General features: G+C 40.3%; 1 protein-coding gene across 6 annotated transcripts in view; it reads left to right on the top strand.

Annotated features, from left to right (window-relative positions):
- The window catches only part of ADAM23 (ADAM metallopeptidase domain 23), a 185,407-nt gene that overhangs the window by 41,959 nt on the left and 122,825 nt on the right, over window positions 1-20,623 (top strand). For all 6 annotated transcript variants that reach the window (XM_043910262.1, XM_043910260.1, XM_043910259.1 and 3 more), the window contains exon 3: window positions 2,660-2,736. In XM_043910262.1, coding sequence (XP_043766197.1) covers window positions 2,660-2,736 — 77 coding nt within the window. The remainder of the gene's footprint in view (window positions 1-2,659; window positions 2,737-20,623) is intronic.

Raw genomic sequence — 20,623 nt, 5'->3', positions numbered from 1 at the left:
AGCCTAGTGGGCTACAGTCCATGGGGTCGCAAAGAGTTGGACACAACTGAGCGACTAACATACACGCATTCACGTGAGCAGTTGTTACCCAGCTACATTATTTTGCAACAGAGTTTTCTTGGGGTTTGTACTTGTCTCAGTGCTTATTTGCTATAAAATCAGTCTTTTGCTGGGTCACTGGCAGGTTCTGTAGATTAGTTACAGACATACAGAGATTTATCTAAGCTTGAATTATAAGCACTTTTCCATGGAATACTCATTTGGAAGTTTTGCACCATTTGTTTTGATGTCATAATTTATGTGTAGTTTTTTCTTCAGTACTAAAAAAGTTGTTTATTTTCGGTTGTGCTGGTCTTTGTTGCTGCGCGCAGGCTTTCTCTAGCTGCGGTGAGCTGGGGCTACTCTTCCCTGTCATCCACAGGCTTCTTACTGTGGTGGCTTCTCTTGTTGTGGAGCCCAGGCTCCAGAGCGCGTGGGCTTCAGTGGTTGTGGTGCGTAGGCTTAAGTGCTCTGCTGCATGTGGAATCTCCTCGGACCAGGGATTGAACTCATGTCCCCTGCGTGGGCAGGCAGATTCTTATCCACTGTACCACCAGGGAAGTCCCTATGTGTAGTTTTTGTTTTATGTATAGTTATTCTCTTTTTACCACAGTATCTTCTTGTTTATAAAGATGCTCAAACAAGTACATTTAGCAGCTCTTTTAAGCCAGAGTGCCTTTAATGAACTCTTCTCTACTATTTAATATTCTTAAGAGAAAGTATGCCTAAGGGACCATGTCTTATTCCCAGGAAAAAAAAAAGCTGTTTTCTTAAGCTTTTGGGACCCAGAGATGAAAAATTTTCCCCTATACAAATTATTCATCAAGTACAAATTTTCATGCAGAAATTAGTGCTTCAAGACACAAAATGAATTTTTTTTTTTTTTACAAAATGAATTTAGATGAAAGACTTTGTGATAGTTATATTAGGTGAATAGAGGTTTTGCTGCAGATGACAGAGACCACACTTGACAAGGCAGAAATTTCTCAAGGAGTTGTCTGAATATAGGAAGCTCAAATCAAGGATAATGACCCTGTTCTACATGGTTGTGTGGGGTCTGACATGATAACCCATGATATTAGGGATTGAGGCACCTTCTCATTGTTCTGTACTGAAAATTTAATATGTTAATTTCCTCTTAATTTTATTTGCTGATTATTGAGTGACTATCAGATCAGCAGTTATGCTTGACAAGAAGTTGAAGTCATGGTTTACTTATAGTATTTTATGGATTTGGCATGGTGAAATAGTCCTGATTATAAATATTTGGTTAATTAGTTGAAAGTTCATATATTTTGGGGAAGGATCGTTAATATACAGATGTTTGCAAGACCCCTGTGCTATCAGTTGTGAAGCAAACCATCCATAATGGAATGGGATTATCCATCACTGTGGAGGGAGGGCACAGTGCTCCTGAAGCCTCAAGTTCATTCCCAGCAGGTGTGTGTGAAGAAGGCTTCCTGGAAAGTAATGTCATTGGTCTGCCCTTGAAGGAAGAGTAGGATTTTGATAATGGGAAGTGGAGGAGGAAGGCAAGAGGAACAAGCAGTGGCATTGAGGAGAGTGGGAGTGAAAAGTGTCTGGTTGCTATGCATGTAACACTTCATAGAGGACACCCACTGTGCCTTAAGAATGAAGTCTGGAGGAAGAATGTTTGTGAGCAAGGCAGGGGGTTATGTTACATTTATCTTTGTTCTTTTTTTCCTGATAGGGTGACAAAGGAGAGTCTTTTCTTAGATAATACTTTAACAAAACTTCATTGATTTGTTGATTTATATTATTCAAGATGCTTCTGTGAGCTATTCTGATCTTTAGGACCATAACCCGCCGGGCTTCTCTGTCCATGGGATTCTCCAGGCAAGAATACTGGAGTGGGTTGCCATGCCCTTCTCCAGGGGATCTTCCCGATCCAGGACTTGAACCCAAATCTGTTATGTTTCCTGCATTGGCAGGTGGGTTCTTTACCATTAGCACCAGCTGGGAAGCCCCTTTAATACCTAGAATGTATGACTCATGTTGAGATGAGATTATCTTTACATTTTGGGTTAAATCACAATGAGGACAGTATTTGTAAATGTGTGACTTCAAAAGGGGACAGAAACTCTCAGTCACAGAGGGCCTGGTTTGACGTGCTTTCTGAAATTGAAAGGTTTTTTTTTTACTGGGACATTCTGCTGATAATTCATTTAGAGAAAGTTCCAATTCCTGATGAAGAGCAGAACGCTGACATGAGTTTTCATTTAGGTGTGCAGAAAGAATTGGTTAGCTTTGTGCACAAAATAGGCTGAAATCAAGCTTTAATTAGTCAGACTTTTGCATAATTCATCACAGTCACTTTGAAAGTTCAGTTGAATCTGCTCTTAATTTTTATCAAGATGGATTCTTTTTTAAAGGACTTTTATTAGTTTCTTGCTGAACAGATATTTAGGCCTTCCAAGTAAAACCATGATGATACACCTGTTCTGTTTTTAAAGAAATGAATTATTATATAGGGATCCATAAAAAAATGAATCAGTCCATAGAATGTTCTTCTTATTAAATATCATTCTTGATATCAATATAATCAGCTTTAAAGATATGAAAGTAAACTAAGGTTCTTTCTGTCTTTTTGAATCCATAGGCTGTCCATCTGGCCCAGGCAAGCTTCCAGATTGAAGCGTTTGGCTCCAAATTTATTCTTGACCTCACATTGAACAAGTAAGTATTTAGTTATGATCTTGTCAAGAAATAATTGCGATAAAACTCTACTTCCTGATAATAGTTTTGTCAAAATAATACCTGTTGTTGAAGCAACTGATATTTTTTAGCTAATTATATGTCGTATAGAACCTAAAGAAAAATATAAAGCCTGAAGTTAATTCTTTTCTTTTGCTGAAAGAAGAGACATTTAATGTATTAAAAATCTCAAATGGAGTACTTAAATGTGATTTTAAATGGGATAAATATTTGAAGTGATGCTAGCTAATTAAGTGCTAACTACAATCTTTACTATATGTATATAGCAAGCATGATAAGTTACTGACTCAAGTATAATTGGACTTCAGTCTAGAAATTCCACTTTACCTTTCAGTAGGCAGTTCACATGACTTCTGTATGAAGAGTAAAGAAAATGACGACTTGCAAATAGTACCTATTTTGAGAATGTTCTTTGCTTCCTAATTTGCTCTAATACACTTTCTTAGCAATTTTGATCCTGATGAAGATTTACCCGATTTTCCTCTGAGCATGTGTTTATGTTGATATTTAAATGCTATTTCTCAAGTTGGAACCAGTTGCCCAGATGTCTTTGTTCAAAGCATGAGCAAGAGCTGTTGCCTTAAGCAGGACTCTTCAGTCTCTAATTGATCCAGCAGCGAATATTTCTTTGGTGAAGGAGCATTCCTGCATGGTTTTCTGTAGTTTGAGAAGCTCCAGTCAATATCTTAAACTCTCATCAGTATTTTGACTAAGACTGCATTTTTTGCCAGAAAGATACCACGTAATGCTATCAGACACTGCAATGTAGGTGACCACAGTTCAATATCTGAGAAATTGCAAAAGACTCTAAAAGAACAACTATTAAATTTCTTGTGTGCCAAATTCTGAGAGCTCTGCAGAAAAAAAAATGCAGAGTCAGCTTGGGTACTCCTTACTCAAGTGTAATTGCAGCTTTAAGTCAGGATGAATCAGCAGAACTCAGAATTTCCTGTGTTACAGATATTGCAGGTTTTCTTCTCTGAGTCTGCTGAGTATTAGTTGAGTTCCTTTTCACCATGCTGGGTCAGCACTGTGCCTGCCTGAGAGATTTGTCTTGCCAATACTTAGACTGTGTTGAGTAACAAGATATAGCTAATTTTAGTTTGTTTAGATCTTCTGTTCCTTTAACTCTTACTGCAGTGGATGCTGTCATATCAGACTGTACCTTGGTGATAGCAACCAACATTGCTATGTGGTTGAACATTAAAACATCCTGGCCATAGCACAGCATCCCAGATGACTGAGAAAGGATCATATGGGGATGTCCAGGGTACTTAGAGGTCTGCCAGTCAGTCAGTTCAGTCAGTTCAGTCGCTCAGTCGTGTCTGACTCTTTGCGACCCCATGAATCACAGCACGCCAGGCCTCCCTGTCCATCACAAACTCGCGGAGTTTGCTCAAACTCATGCCCATCGAGTCAGTAATGCCATCCAGCCTTCTCATCCTCTGTCGTCCCCTTCTCCTCCTGCCCCCAATCCCTCCCAGCATCAAGGTTGTTTCCAAAGAGTCAACTCTTCACATGAGGTGGCCAAAGTATTGGAGTTTCAGCTTCAGCATCAGTCCTTCCAATGAACACCCAGGACTGATCTCCTTTAGGATGTATAGAGGTCTGTAGACACATCCAAAAATTATTTACCACTAATATTTAACATGCAGAGGAATCAAGTTGAGCACCTACTCTGAGCAGCCCTTGCCTTAAGGAGCTTATTACTTGGGAGAGGCTAGTAGATAAATATATAATTTTACTGGAGTGTGAAATTCATTGTGCTGGTGATAAACATGGAATGCTCTGGAGGCACTGAAGAGTGGAAGCTCTTCAAGCTGAAAGAGTGTGGGAAGGCATCTTAGGAAGGGTGATGCTTGAACTAAATCTTGGAAGGCAAGTGCTAGTGAGGAAGAGAAGTGTTAGGCATGGATTGGAGAGAGAAAAAATGGAGAACTGTATTCTCGGCAGGGCAGAGAGTGTATGCTATGGAGACAGGGCCATGCAGCAGTGTAGCAAGTTAAATTTTGTTGAATTTCTTGGTAAATTACAAGATGCAGAGGGAGATAAGTCAGGAGAGGTAGACCCAGGGACAGCTCAGCTCGTGGAAGATCTTGTATGTTATGCTTAAGTGCTTAGCTATTATAGCCTAGACTGTGAAAAATGAAGTAAGGGGAATAAACACAAGTTCTATTCTCAAGAAGTGCTAAAAGCCATGGAGAGGGAATGCTTTTAAGAAATCTTCGATGGATAAAAATCATTAGGATAGCTTTGATGTGGGTGACAAGGCAGAAAAAAGACTTAAAGTTAATGGGTACCTTGATTGCATAACTGGGTAGAAGATGGTATCAAGTTGAAATGGGCACAAGGAACAAACAGGTTAAATGGTGAAGAGAAAAGAATGTGAAATCAGGGTAGACATCATTGATTTGAGGGCTCTGGGACGTTTCTACGTGGTAGGTGGATAGAGCAGTCTGAAGTACAGGGAAGACATGGGGGCTGGATGCTTAGCTTCCTAAGCTTTAGTTTCCTTTTTAAGCTATGTGTTGCTATAAGGACTAACTGAGATAATGTGTGGTACTTATACACGTCTGCTAATTGGAAAGACATGCTTAATGCTGTGGACTGAATTCCCCCTAAAATTTCTATGTTCAAACCTTCACCTGAAACATGACTGTATTTAGAGACAGAGTCTCTAAGGAGGTAATTAAGGTTGAATGAGGTCATATGGTGGAGCCTTGATCTAATAAGACACCAGAGAGCTTGCTGTCTCTCTCTCTCTACCATTGAGGACACAGGAAGAAGGTAGTCATCTGTAAGCCAAGAAGGGAGCCCTCACCAGGAATTGAATCAGCCAGAATGTTGTTCTCGGAAAGTCTCCAGAAGTGTGAGAAATAGATCTCTAGTTGTTTAAAGCACCCACTTTATGGTATCTTATAATGGCAGCCTGAGTTGATTAACACATTCAATATATGTTTGTATTTATGCTTAATTATTATTGCCACAGCCAGGCAGTCATGGGGCTGGGTGTTGGGGAATTTTAGGATTGAAAAAGAATCAGTGACCTCATGGAACTCATGATCTAATAAGAAAAGCACAGTAAGTCTTTGCTTTGTTTTCTGTCAGTACTTTTTTTTTTCTTCTCATTTTTGTACATGAGGGTAGTATACTCTGTGATCTTTACTTTGCTGAAAGTTAGACTGAGGGAAAACTTGAGGACAGTTTGACAGGCCAAGGTTGATATGCATTCAAGGTAATGAGCACTGAGAATTCAGACAACATACTTTTTTTAAAGTTAAAAACCTATTTGCAATACATTTGGTCCTTCTCCAGCTGCTTACCCGAAATCCATTAAAGAGCATGACAAGAGTTGTAAGTCATTGACTGGATATTTAACTTTCCATTTGATTGTGTCTGATGTGGCTGCTGAAGCTTTCAGCATGCTCTCCTGTTTATTGTAAAGTGAAATCCATGCAGTCCTTCTGGCCTTTGCCTGGCACAGAGAGGGAAGAAATCTCAGGATTCCTCAGGTGCAGTAAGAGAGCAGTTTGTTCCTGAGAGAACACTATCCAGTGAGAGAATAAGGGAGTCTTACAAGCCTCTGCTGTACATTTGTCTTGAACAATCAGGAAAGCTCCAGTTGGGTGAAATCTATGTGAGACATAAATATTGGATGGTTGTAGCTTAAAACTGAGGAGTGGACCTAAAGCAGCTTGGAGAGTAAGGGCTTTGCTTCATGGCACCTAAGTGAACTGACAAAAACAACTCTGATTTTGGATGAAGGGTGGAATGCTAAAAGCTGTATCATGATTGTCAAGCAGGTACCAAGCTAAACAGTCATGCATGTGTAGTTATCAGCTATCTGTGGTTTGCTTTCCACACTGCACCGTGAGCAGAGTTCTGTCGTGAATGGTCACTCTAGGGAAAGTGCAGGGGAAGGATGTGGATGAACAACTTGTGTGGTCTTTGGTCTCTTCTTTTTTTTTTTAAATTATTGAATTTATTTTAATTGGAGGCTAATTACTTTACAATATTGTAGTGGTTTTTGCCATACATTGACACAAATCAGCCATGGGTGTACATGTGTTCCCCATCCTGAACCCCCCTCCTGCCTCCCTCCCCATCCCATCCCTCTGGGTCATCCTAGTGCACCAGCCCTGAGCACCCTGTCTCATGCATCGAACCTGGGCTGGTGATCTGTTTCACATATGATGATATACATGTTTCAATGCTATTCTCTCAAATCATCCCACCCTCGCCTTCTTCCACAGAGTCCAAAAGACTGTTCTTTACATCTCTGTCTCTTTTGCTGCCTCGCATATAGGGTCATTGTTACCATCTTTCTAAATTCCATTTATATGTGTTAATATACTGTATTGGTGTTTTTCTTTCTGACTTACTTCACTCTGTATAATAGGCTCCAGTTTCATCCACCTCATTAGAACTGATGCAAATGCATTCTTTTTAGTGGGTGAGTAATATTCCATTATGTATATGTACCACAGCTTTCTTATCTATTCGTCTGCCTGTGGACATCTAGGTTGCTTCCATGTCCTGGCTATTGTAAACAGTGCTGTGATAAACATTGGGGTACACATGTCTCTTTCAATTCTGGTTTCCTCAGTGTGTTTGCCCAGCAGTGGGATTGCTGGGTCATATGGCAGTTCTGTTTCCAGTTTTTTAAGGAATCTCCATGCTGTTCTCATAGTGGCTGTACTAGTTTGCATTCCCACCAACAGTGTGAGAGGGTTCCCTTTTCTCTGCACCCTCTCCAGCATTGATTGTCTGTAGGTTTTTTGATAGCAGCCATTCTGACTGGCGTGAGATGGTACCTCATTGTAGTTTTTATTTGCATTTCTCTGATAATGAGTGATGTTGAGCATCTTTTCATGTGTTTGTTAGCCATCTGTATGGAGGACACCCTTCTTTATTGCTCCATCTCCCTGGGAGGATAATGGCTTTGTTCTGATGTGGGGGGATTCAGGGGTAATTGATTTAAGATGAATAGCTAGAAAATGCTGATTTAAAGAAATACATGCACACGGTGGTTTGCTTATGAAAAGTAGTTCATGCAATGGTTTTAAAAGAAGACGGGCTTCCCTGGTGGCTCAGAGGTGAATAATCTGCCTGTCAGTGCAAGAGACACAATTTTGATCCCTGGTTCAGAAAGATCCGACATGCTGCAGAGCAGCTAAGCCTGTGCACCACAGCTACTGAGCCTGTGCTCTAGAGCCCAGGAACTGTGACTGCTGAGCCCGTATGCCACAACGACTGGAGCCTGCACACCGCTGAGTCTGCCCTGTGCAACAAGAGAAGCCGCCGCAATGAGAAGCCGCAACACCGCGAGCAGAGAGTTGCCGCCCCCTGCTCGATGCAGCTAGAGAAAAGCCTGTGCAGCAGTGAAGACCCAGCACAGCCAAAAATAGATTAATACATAAATAATTGAAAAAAAACAAACAAGCAAACAAAATCACAAAATAACATAAAAAAGAAAGAAAGAAGGAAACAGCTACATTGATGTAGTTTCAGCTAGATTAAGTAAAAACCCTGGCTTTCATGCTGATTAATATGACTGATTTATTCTTTGTTCAGCCAGCACACGTTTACTGAGCATCTAGTTTGCATTAAGATACTGTGCTGAGCAACCCAGGGGTTTCAGGACTGTGTAAAAGATTCCTCCTCTCTTAAGAGCCCACAACAGAGAATAAAATATATGCAAATTGTATTAAATATGATAGGAAGTGACTTGGGAGGCCTTGGTGCTGGAAGGTTTTATGGGGAAGATGAGATTTAATATTTGTCTTAAAGGATGCTGTCTTGGGTTTAGTTCCCCTGGTAGCAGATCCTGAGGCAGGATTTCCAGAAAATACCTTCAGGGAGTTAGGGAGTGAGATGTGGACGGGGTGGGAGCTTTAAAAGAGAGATTTCCCATGTGCCCAACTGGGGCTCATTCCCACTGAGGAAATCCTGGGAGTCCTTGGGTTCATTCTCTAGAACATGCCAGAATGTTATCCAACTGAGAATGGAGAAAACTGGAGTTCCGTCCGCTGACTGCAGTCTGTTGTTGATTAAGGGTTGTTTCTGGGAGCAGTGCCTCTTCAGCACGTTGCGCTTGCCCCCTGTGAGGTAGAAAAAAGCCAAGAGTCTTAGGTGTTTCTCGTCACCTGCCTTCAGCGTGTCGAGGTGCCTGCTGAAGGCATGTGGGCAGGGCGTGTCAGGGTCTGCTACAGAAAGATGTGGGAGGGAGAAAGGTACATTCCACATGGGAAAGTGGCAGAGCAAAGGTTGGGGAGCAGGAAAGCATCGAACCCCTGGTGCGAGTGAAAACCAGTGAACCCCTTCTCTTGAAGAATCTTGAAACACCCATCGGTGGATGGAAGGCAAGCTGCCCACCCCGAGTCACTGGATTCGGAGGGGGAATTTCAGTCGTGTTCTGTTGAGTGTTTTTTCAGCTCTTCACGTTTGGAGATTTGAACTCAAAATTGGGTTTATAAGACACAACATGTGAAGGAGAATAGGGCTCCTGACCCATTTTCCTTTTGTGCATCAATCAGAGAAGGAGTTCAGAACTGTGGCTGCAGAAGACTGAGGCAAATTTGCCTTCACTGCAGCCCAGGGCAGGCCATCCTGGCTTCCATCCCGGCTGTCGTGTTGGCTTCTGAGTTGCTTTGACTCTTCTTTTTTTTAATAACAGAAAAATAAAAATTAAAAAAATGATTTGTTTTTAGTTGAAGGATAATTACCTTACAGTGTTGTGTTGATATCTGCCAAACATCAACATATAAAAGAAAAAAATTTTTATTTAGGAAAGAAACCTAAGAAGAATATTAACTTGAAGTGCAAGATAGTAAGATTAAATACTGTAAATAACCAAATTTTACACACACAGATTCTCTTTCTCTCCATATATATGTATGTATGTATGTGTGTGTGCTCAGTTGGGTCCAACTCTTTGCAACCCCCTGGACTGTAGCCCGCCAGGCTCCTCTGTCCATGGAATTTTCCAGGCAAGAATACTGGAGGGGGTTGCCATTTCCTTCTCCAGGAGATCTTTCCCAACCCAGTAGGCTTGACTCTTGACCTAGGTTAGCTGGTCGTGTAGCTCAGTGCTAACCCCTGCCCCAACCCTCTTCTCTCCGGCTGTCCGCCCTTTAGTCTCACTGCTGAAATTCCTTGCACACATCTGGGTGAGGGAAGGCACTGGCTTTTCAGAACTCAGGCCTTTGGTCTCAGGCTTGTGCTGAGGCTGCCAACTGAGGCATGTTTTCTGGGTTTGCGTCCAAAAGAGCTAGAAATGATGAGTAACTTGGCTCTCCATCTCAGGATTCTGTTCTTTCAGATGCTGCTAACTCATAGGCTCAATGCTGCATTTGCTAGTTTCCAGAGTCTGTAGAAGGAAGGCTTTCAACTGCAGTCCTACTAGTAATAGGACCTCTGCTAAGCCCTTTACCCATTTTATCCAATTTAAATCCTGTGTGATCATTTCCAGCCTGAGACCTCGTGACATTCAGTTATGTGCTGGCGTTCAGGCTGTACTGTCTGTCTGGAGTCTTCTTCTGTTGCTGCTTTGATCACTGGACTCTCAGCTTACAAGGGAGCTGGGCATAATTCTAGTGATTGCTCATCTCTTCACATTAAGTGAGACAAAACAATTTAGCTATTTTAGTCAATTATTTCATTTTATTTATTTGTTTAAAATTTTTGCCTGCACAAGGGTCTTCATTGCTTTGTGTAGGCTTTCTCTAGTTGCTGTGAGCGGGGGCTACACTTGGTTGTGGTGCCTGAGCTTCTATTGTGGTGGCTTCTCTTGTTGCGGCGCATGGGCTCTTGGGTGCACGCGCTTAGCTGCTCCGTGGCATGTGAAATATTCCCACACCAGGGATCAAACCTGTGTACCCTGCATTGGCAGGCGGACTGTGCCACCAGGGAAGTCCTATTTTTAATGGTATAAAGAAAATACAGGAGACCAGGGTTTGATCCCTGAGTCTGGAAGATCCTCTGGAGAAGGAAATGTCAATCCACTCCAGTAATCTCGCCTGGAGAACTCCATGGCCAGAGAAGCCTGGCAGGCTATAGCCCTTAGGGTTGAAAAGAGTCGGACCTGACTAAGCAACTAACACACAAAGAAAATGCAGAAGAAGGCCCAGTGAGGTGGATGAAACTGGAGCCTATTATACAGAGTGAAATAAGTCAGAAGGAAAAACACCAATTCAGTATATTAACGCATATATATGGAATTTAGAAAGATGGTAACGATGATCCTATATGTGCAAAAGAGACACAGATATAAAGAACAGACTTTTGGACTTTTGGGAGAAGGCAAGGGTGGGATGGTTTGAAAGAATAGCACTGAAACATGTGCTATTACCAGATGTGAAACAGATCACCAGTCCAAGTTCAATGCATGAAACAGGGCACTCAAAGCCAGTGCACTGGGATGACCCTGAGGGATGGGATGGGAAGGGGAGAGGGGGGTTCAGGATGGGGGACACATGTACACCCATGGCTGACTCATGTCAATGTATGGCAAAACCCACTACAATATTGTAAACGAATGAGCCTGCAATTAAAATAAATTAATTAATTAAAAAAATAAAATTATCCTGTTTTTTTAAAAAAATTTTATTAGTGACATTGGTTTGTAACATTATATAAGTTGCACATGTGCCACATTAGATTTCTACTCATGTATACACTATAGCCGGCTCACCACCCAAAACGTAGTTGCCATTGGTCACAGTGCAGTTGATCCCCTTTATCCTTTTCATGCTTCGCTCTATTCCTGCTCCTCCCCTCTGTTAGCCCCACTCTGTTCTTTGTATCTACTTGTTCATTTTTGTTTGGTTTGCTTTATTTATTTAGTTTGTTTCAAATATTCTACATGTGAATGAAATCATATGGTATTTGTCTTTCTCTGTCTGACATTTCACTTATCATAATACCTTCAAAGTCCATCTGTCTTGTCATAAATGGCAAGATTTCATCTTTCTCATGACGAGTAGTATTTCATTGTGAGTATGTATACACCACATGTTTTGTATCCATTCATCTGTTGAAGGGCACTTAGGTTGTCTCTATATCTTGGCTATTGTACATAATGTTGTCATGAATGTATGGGTGTGTATATTTTTTTGCATTACTGCTTTTGTATTCTTTTGATAAAAACCCAGAAGTAGAATAGCTGGAGCATATGGTAGTTCTGTTCTTAACTTTTTGAGGAATATCCATAGTATTTTCCACCTGTTCACATTCCCACCAACAGTGTGTGAGGGTTTCTTTTTTCCTATATCCTTGCCAGCACTTGTTATTCTTGCCTTTTTCATAATAGTCATTCTCATAGGCATGAGGTGATAGCTCATTGTGTTTGCGTTGATTGCGTTGATTTGTGTTACGCAGTGATAGTGAACAACTTTTCGTGTGCTTATTAGCCATCTGTATGTCTTCTTTGGAAAAATGTTTCCTTTGCTTATATTTTTATTGGGTTATTAGTTTTTTCACTGTTGAATTTTATGAGTTGTTTGTATATTTTGGATACTAATCTCTTATTGAGTGTATGATTTGCAGATATCTTCTCTTGTACAATAGGCTGTCTTTTCATTTTGTTAATAGTTTCTTATATTGTGCAGAAACTTTCTAGTCTGATGTAGTCCCATTTATTTATTTTTACTTTTGCTTCCTTTGTCTGAGGAGATACATTCAGAAAGATAACATGAAGACAGATGTCAAAGAGTGTACTGCCTGTATTTTCTTAAAAAAAATTTTTTTTATTGGCATATAGTTGATTTACAATATGGGGTTAGTTTCTGCTGCACAACAACGAATCAGTTATATGTTTATGTGTATTCACTCTTTTTTATATTCTGTTCTCTTTTCAGTCTCTATTTCATTTTTTTCCCACTCCAATCTATTTTATTTCCTTCCTCCTGTTGACTTTGGACTTCATTTGTTCTTCTTTTTCTGGTTCTTTTACATGTGGGGTTAGGTTGCTTGTTTGAGACTTTTCTTGTTCCTGGAGAAAGTCCTGTATTGCTATAAACTTCCCTCTGAGTGAAAGTAATCCAGTTTGTTAAGCAGACCAGGTCATCTATTATGGGCTGCATTTTGTCCTCCAGAATTTATATGTTGAAGTCCCAACTAGCCAGTAACTCAGAATATAGCTGTATTTGGATATAAGGACTTCAAGGAGGTAATTAAATAATGAAGTCTTTACTGTAGGCCCTAATCCAATAAGACTGGTGTCCTTTAAGGGATTCCCAGGTGGTGCAGTGGTAAAGAGTCCACCTGCAAATGTAGGAAACACAGGAGATGCGGGTTTGGTCCCTGGGTCGGAAAGATCCTCTGGAGTAGGAAATGGCAACTGACTCCCAATATTCTTGCCTGGGAAATCCCATAGACAGAGGAGCCTGGCAAGCTACAGTCCACGGGGTCGAAGAGAGTCAGACAAGATTGAGTGTGCACACACACACGGTGTCCTTTAAGAAGAGGACATTTGGACACAGACACAAGAGAAATACCGTGTACCGTGTGAAGACCTAGTGATAAGGAGGCCATCTGCAAGTTGGGGAGAGAGGCCTCCAAGTGAAACCAGTGCTGCCCATAACTTGCTCTTAGACTTCTATCCTACAGAACTGTGAGGAAATAAATTTCTGTTGTTTAAATCTCTGGTCTATTGTACTTCGTTATGGCAGCTCTAGCAAAGGAATACACCGTTGCCATCCATTTATTGCTTATTTACTGCAATGAGACAGTCAGCATTAAACTGCTGCTTGTTAATGGGTGAGTCTGTCCCTGGTAGCTAATTCTGCTACTATAAATTTTAAGTGTTGTTCTGAGAGATTATGGCCTCTTTTGCATTTATGTACTTCAAAATAAAGAGTAGCGCTATTTATGCAGTTTTGAAAAAGTTTCTGCCATAATAAGGAATCTTAAGAAGCAAAGGAAGGAAAAAAAAAAAGAATCAAAGATCCCCAAAGTTGCTGTATTGATTGCCACTGTGCCATGTGCAATATAATATAGATAAATATTGCTTTTTATTTGTCCTAGAGGCCCAGAAGTGTTCTAAGATTTCCAGTGCTGGCAGGATTGAGTTGCTATGGGATTTTTCTCCTTAAGTCATCCTTTCCTGTATATTTTTAAACATTTTGTTTAAATGTATGGTACAAGGTAGTTCCTTTTGCCTTACTTTCACTGATCAGGTCTCCCTCAGGCATTTCTGTTTGAATAATGAAGCCTGTAATGGATGCTTTGGATAATATCATTGTCATTTGCTTTTGATGATGCATCTTTAAGCTGCTAGATTAGATCCAGGAACTCTTGAAAAAAATTTAAGATAAACGTTAGTAGGTTCTAGTTCTATTTTTGAGGATATGTGTTAATATTTGACCTCCTTTCAGAATGCTTTGACAGTGACTTCAACAATTAAACATAATAGCAGAAGCGTTAAAAATAAAATCACTATTGAACCATTGGTGTTTATTTTTATTTTTTATTTATTTATGGCTCTGCTGGGTCTTCTTTGCTGTGTGAGGGTTTTCTCTGGTTGTGGTGAGGGGGGCTACTCTTCACTGCGGTGCACAGGCTTCTCACTGCAGTGGCCTCTCTTGTTGCGGAGCGTGGGCTCTAGAGTACGTGGACTTCAGTAGTTGCAGCCCTTAGGCTCTAGAGCACAGGCTCAGCAGTCATTTTGCAGGGGTTCATTTGCCCCGAGGCATATGGAATCTTCTGGGGCCAGGGAATCCAACCCATGTCTCCTGCATTGGCAGGTGGATTCTTCATCACTGAACCACCAGGGAAGTCCAAACCATTGGTATTTATGTACTAACTCTTGATGTAGGTGGATGAGGTCTAATGTAACTCTTGAGTGGTGAAGGACTGTGGATGTTTGACCTCTACTTTCAGTAAGAGACTTCATTTATTCCATCCCCGTCTTGTCTGTTGACCATAATTTTTATGGATGAAGGAGACCCAGGGAAATTAAACACAAGACTGAAGAACTCAGAAGGGCTATAGGAGCTAGATGTAGATTCTCTAAGTTCCAAGAAATGTAAAGATGTGAAGGTGAAGGAAAGTGAAGTTGTTCAGTAGTGTCCAACTCTCTATGACCCTATGGACCATATAGTCCATGGAATTCTCCAGGTAAGTGGAGTGGCAACCCATGGAGTGGGTTGCCGTTTCCTTCTTCAGGGATTGCCCAGAAATGAGGAACTTCAGTGATAGCCTCTCACACAAAAAAGAAAAAAAAAAAGGCATTTGAGAATTTCTAGCACAATCAAGTGATCTAATTACCAATGGGATCACATAGCACTGTTTTTTAATGCAGGATACAAATACCATGTATTGAATTAAGAGACTATTTCTTGACTGATGGATTAAAGGAGACACTTTGAAGGTGTCCACCCCAATGCAGAATGTGGGCAAATGAAACGAACTTGGTTCATTCTTCAAACTACTTCTTGGTCTTTATGGTTACTGGGGGGAATGATGGGGCAGAGATAAATTGGGAGTTTGGAATTGACATGTACACTCTGCTATATTTAAACAGATAACCAGCAAGGACCTACTGTATAGCACAGGGAAATCTGCTCAATATTCTGTAATAAATGGAGAAAGAACTCAAGACATATTAATGATTAATGAAGAATTACAAAAGTTAATTTTGACAAAAAATTGAAAAGCACAGAGGATTAGTGATATAAGTCATCTAAGATAAGTTAATTGCATTAGTTACTGACTGTAGATCTTACTTTTCTTACAGTTAAGTGAGGAATGCCAGGTGCTGAGGTATATAATTTCCATTATCTGATAAAGGAAACTTATCTGTCTAGAGATATAAATGTTTTCCTATCAGGGAGAAATTTATCCCTTGGGTGCTGATGTTGCCGGACGTTCGGTAGCATAATGGTTAATGTCTGTAACCATGATTTTGTGAATGACCAGAAATGTTATTTAAATGGACTTCTCATATTGACCCTCTGTGGTAGCCAAGTGCATACGTACTTTCTAACCTCAGTGGATTGATGAATAGATTCCTATTGATTGAACCCTTTTAAGAACCATTTCAAGCACTTTTTTTTTTTCCAGAAATGTTTACTGAGTACCTGGTAAGTGCCAGACAATGAGGAAGCTGCCAGAGAGAAGCTCTCCCCTCATGAAGCTTACAGAACAATGGAGGAGAAAGACAGTTTGACCACATCTAAATTATAGTCTGAGAAGTGCCGTGGTGGGGTAAATTGAGGGTGCTTTTATCCCCTGTAGGAGAGGGATTGAATAGGAAACTAAATGTTTATGGAGCTAAATGTCTACATTCAGATCTAAAGTGTAAGAGTTGTCCAGCCAAAGGTTTGAGTGTCAGAGACGGTGAGGGTCTGAAAGGTAGGCGAGAGGGATGAAGCTTGTAAGTGAATGCAGGCTTGGAGAACTTAATAAAACCACACAATGAGTTAGAAAAAAAAAATAGAAACTTTGTCATGGCAGAGCAGTATATTTGGGGCAACTTTGTAAATACACATCTGAAAGTACCACTTGCTATCTTTTACATAAATTTCTTTAAGCAATAGGATTTTTTTTTTCTCCTAGAAGAGCTGTGGGCAGAAGGTTAATAATGACTTCTATGTTCTTCTTACCACCTGACTTAAATTGCTTTTTGCTCTGAGTAAACAGCAACTGCTGTTTCAGTACATCTCAGCAGAATTTTATCCCAACAGAAATGGTCCCTATTCCTCCCCATGTAACCTCCATAGATGGGATGATGGACAAGGGAAGCATGGCTGACCTGCTGACAGGTTAGACTTCTGACAGTCTGCTTCTGATTCAGTGGCTATTCTGTGTATGCTTCTCACAACAGAATATTATTTCATGGACTCTATCCTGGTCATTTATTTTATGCTGTGTTCTGACTTTTAATTTTTTAAATAGCCTTTTTTTCCTAATCTCAAAAAAAAAAAAGAATCACACAGTAAGTGACAGAATTGGCATCAGAATTCAGGATCACCCCCTGTCAAAGCCTTTGAGAGCAGTGACGTTTTTCAGTAATAATCCCCTTGAAGTTATGTTTCAAAAGCTCAACAGAACCTTAGTTATAAATAGAGATATAAATTTTATACTACTTGATTTTACATTTTGCTTTACTTTCACTACTCCAATTTTTTTTCAGAAATCTAGTCCCAAACAATAATGTATTAACTTTCCTCTAAATACTATAAAGTGAGGGTTTGATCAGGTAAGAGAGCTTATTAGGATTCTTGGTCATTATCTGCTGCCAGTAAGAATTATGTTATTTTCCAGAACCAATTTTTTGATGATTCATAGACTAGAATCATCGTGTAAGATCATTTCCCCTATTCTCTTAAAATTAATTATAATATTAGAATCTCCAGTATTAGAACCTAAACCATGGTTTATTTTGATTTGTTTATAAACATGTCCTCTTTAAGTGGTCAGTTCTAACTCAACTCCCATAATGATAACTGTGTGCTTTATGGCATTTTGATTGTGTTTAAAGACAAAATCTATTTAGACTTTTTTCATGTGATCATTTCTGCAAGAAGTTTCAAGTCAATTCAATTAAAATAATTTTAAAATGAAAAAAGACCTATCTGTCTCTCTTTCAGGAATATTTTTCAAACAAGAGGCTGAAAACCTCGAATACATTGTAGAATGAACGTTTCATTTCTTCCTCCTTTACTTTTTACCAAAACGACGTCATGCATGTAGTAAATCAGACTAAACTATTTGACAGTAAGGATCTTACAGCGTTAGGATAAAACTATGTTTCTTATAAACTGGTAGAATTTCTCAGAGACTTAATTGTGTCTGAGGCTCTTCCTCACTGCTGTTAGCGTTTATTCATTAAGTGCTGACTGACCTGGTACTTGACCCTAAAGAGATCTTTTGGTCTGTGAAGCTATTCAGACAATGGAAAAGGGTTTCTTTATGTGACTTCTGGCACTTGCCCCATCCTCCCTCCCTCCATCCCTCTGCACTGTCTTAGGTTAAGGAAAACAACCAAGAATAAGATGCAGTCTCTGTGAAGTCTACAGTTTAGGGCAGGAGCGGGGCAAGCTACAGAGAGGAGAGGATGGTTGAGCTGAATTTTGAAGGATGAGTAATTCAAAGATGAGTGGTTTAAAACTTTTGCATGGGCTGGGCGGGCAGTAACTCCTTTGGGCCCCCATTTAATATTTCTCTATTTACCTTGGGTTGTGCTGGATCCTTGTTGCCGTGCGGGTTTTTCTCTAGTTGCGGAGAACAGGGGCTGCTGTCTAGTTGTGGTGCGTGGGTGTCTCACGGCGATGACCTCTCTTGTGGAGCAGGGGCTCAAGGGCGCGTGGGCTTCAGTAGTTATGGTTCCTGGGCTCCCGAGCACAGGCTCGATAGCCATGGCTCAGGAGCTTAGTTGCTCCACAGCACGTGGGATCTTCCTGCCAGGGATTGAACCCGTGTCTCCTGCATGGGCAGGCGAATTCTTTACCACTGAGCCCCCAGGGAAGCCCTGGGCACTCATTTATTTTTGCGGGTGAGTCAGTGTTTGGTGTGGAATGTTCATGGGACATATACAAGTGGTGAGTGTTGATACAGGGCAGTTATTTTGCATTCCTTCCTCACCCCCACCAGTATCTTTACCTCGTACAGTTTTAATAGTCAGGAGTAGTTTTATGGGCTGTAAAAATGAAGTACCAATATTTTACTGAGGTTAAAAATGCATCTGTGTCCTTTTCTTTTGGGGAGGTTTAGTTAACTATGTTCCTATGAAATTATTAATGTACTCGTGATGGGATGCAAACATTCAGTGACAACAGTGCTTTCAGAAGTAAATAATATATCTACCTTTTCATCCAGCTTTGAATACCTGGGTTCTTTGTGTGCTTTTGATTTCGTGAACTATAAAAAAATGAGAAACTGCAAGACACTATTAATTATTCTTTTTCAAAAGAGCAGTTTGAGGCAAGGTTTCCAGGTCTGAGGATTAAAGGCAACATACTGTTCCTACCGCCTCCATCATCAGCAAGACGCCCTTACTGCCTGCTCCTTGTTTTGGCTGTATAGCTCTCCTTAAGATGTGCTGTTTGGAAGCACTTTTTATAATTCAGATATGGCATGATTTATTTGAAAAAATTTTTTTTCTGTTTTATAGGCAGGATATTTTTCTTTCCTCCAGCAAGGCCAAGTAGATAAGGCTTGCTTATCATCTGCTTGTGTTGATCAGATACTAATGTCCACATAGGGTATTTCATAGCATCATCCCCATTGTCCTATAATAAAACTACACAAAAGCCAACAGAAAACCAATAATTTTGGCTCTTTGAAGGCCACTTCCTAGCAAGTAATAGTTAAATTACAGGGCCCTCAAAGTACAAGGTCTGCAGATCCCTAGGAGTTACTCAGCCTAGGTGCCTCTCTCCTTCTTTTGTGCAAAATCCAGAGGGTCAGCCCCTCTCTGCTTTGCTGTTGGCATCAAGGTATGTCCAAGAATGTGAGTGTGTGTGTCTCTGAACTAGATGTACTTAAGTCTGCTGTCATCTTCCTTAACTCGGAAGAGAAGTTGGTGGTTAGCTGGGGGATACTTTCTTGACACTGCTGTTCGCTCTGTCATCTTCCTCTTCTGATTTAGGGCTTTGAATGTAGCCCCATATTTATTTTGATAATTTTTAAAATAGAAGATATTTTCTTGATAGTTAAAGAAAGCATGGTCCAAATTATCTTTTGAGAGTTGGACTTAATCACATTATTTCCTACTCTGGTGTTTTTAAGAGTTGAAAGTCAACATATGAATGTCTTAAAATTTTTTTTTTTTAAAGCTATATGACTCTTTTTTTTTTTTTTTTAATCTTTGGCTGCACTACATGGCATGTGGGATCTTAGTTTCTCAACCAGGGATCAAACCTGCATCCCCTGCATTGGAAGCATGAAGTTGAAACCATTGGACCATCAAGGAAGTCCCTATAAAAATGTCCTTTATAAAAGTCTTGTTTCTTGTATTAAAGGAGGCTAAGAGATGAGTTTGCTTCCTCTTTTGACTTGGCTAAAGTATATGATTTTTGAATCTCCACTTTGAAATTGAAGGGATTTACAAAGACTGCTGAATTAATTAAAAGGGTTTTCACAATGAGTGTTCATGCTAAGTAGTATCTGACTCTGTGCGACCTTATGGACTGTAGCCCACCAGCCTTCTCTGTCCTTGGGATTCTCCAGGCAAGAACACTGGAGTGGGTTGCCATGCCCTCCTCCAGGGGATCTTCCCGACCCATGAGTCGAACCTGGGTCTCTTACCTCTCCTCCATTGGTGGGTGGGTTCTTTACCACTAGTGCCACCTGTCAAACCATCACATTCTATACTTTAAATAACTTACACTTTTATCAGTTATGAAAAGTGTAATTGTGATCCCTGAATGAAAGCTCTTGCAGGTATATTTGTGTATTTGGTTCCTGTTTCTAAGAATAACTTACAGCTTCTTTTATGAGCTTCCTTTGAATCAGGAGAGATTGAGGTTAGACAGGAAAGCCTGGCGTGCTGCAATACATGGGGTCTCAAAGAGTCAGACATAACTGAGCAACTGAACTGAATTGAACTGAAATTCTTAAAAGTCAAGCAGTCCAGCTCCCAAACTGATGATCGAATCCTTTCTTATCCCCTTGAGTAGTAGGGTGTATTCTAGAACATCTCCAGGCCTCGGGTAGCTGATTCTTAGACTGTGTTAATTTATCAAGTCCTTTTAAAATATCTTTCTGAAATTTTTTAACTCCCAGTCTCAGACTTTATACTTGTTTGTGGAGACTAAATATTAGTCTGCTTCACTCAGTTATTAGCACTTTCTAGAAATTAGTTCCTGAGGCTGTCGTCCCCCACCAAATAGCCAAGATTCTGTTC

Source organism: Cervus elaphus, chromosome 8 (assembly GCF_910594005.1).
Source record: "Cervus elaphus chromosome 8, mCerEla1.1, whole genome shotgun sequence".
Lineage (NCBI taxonomy): Eukaryota > Metazoa > Chordata > Mammalia > Artiodactyla > Cervidae > Cervus > Cervus elaphus.
The sequence above is the reverse complement of the archived record's forward strand: the minus strand, read 5'-3'. Positions and strand labels throughout refer to the sequence as shown.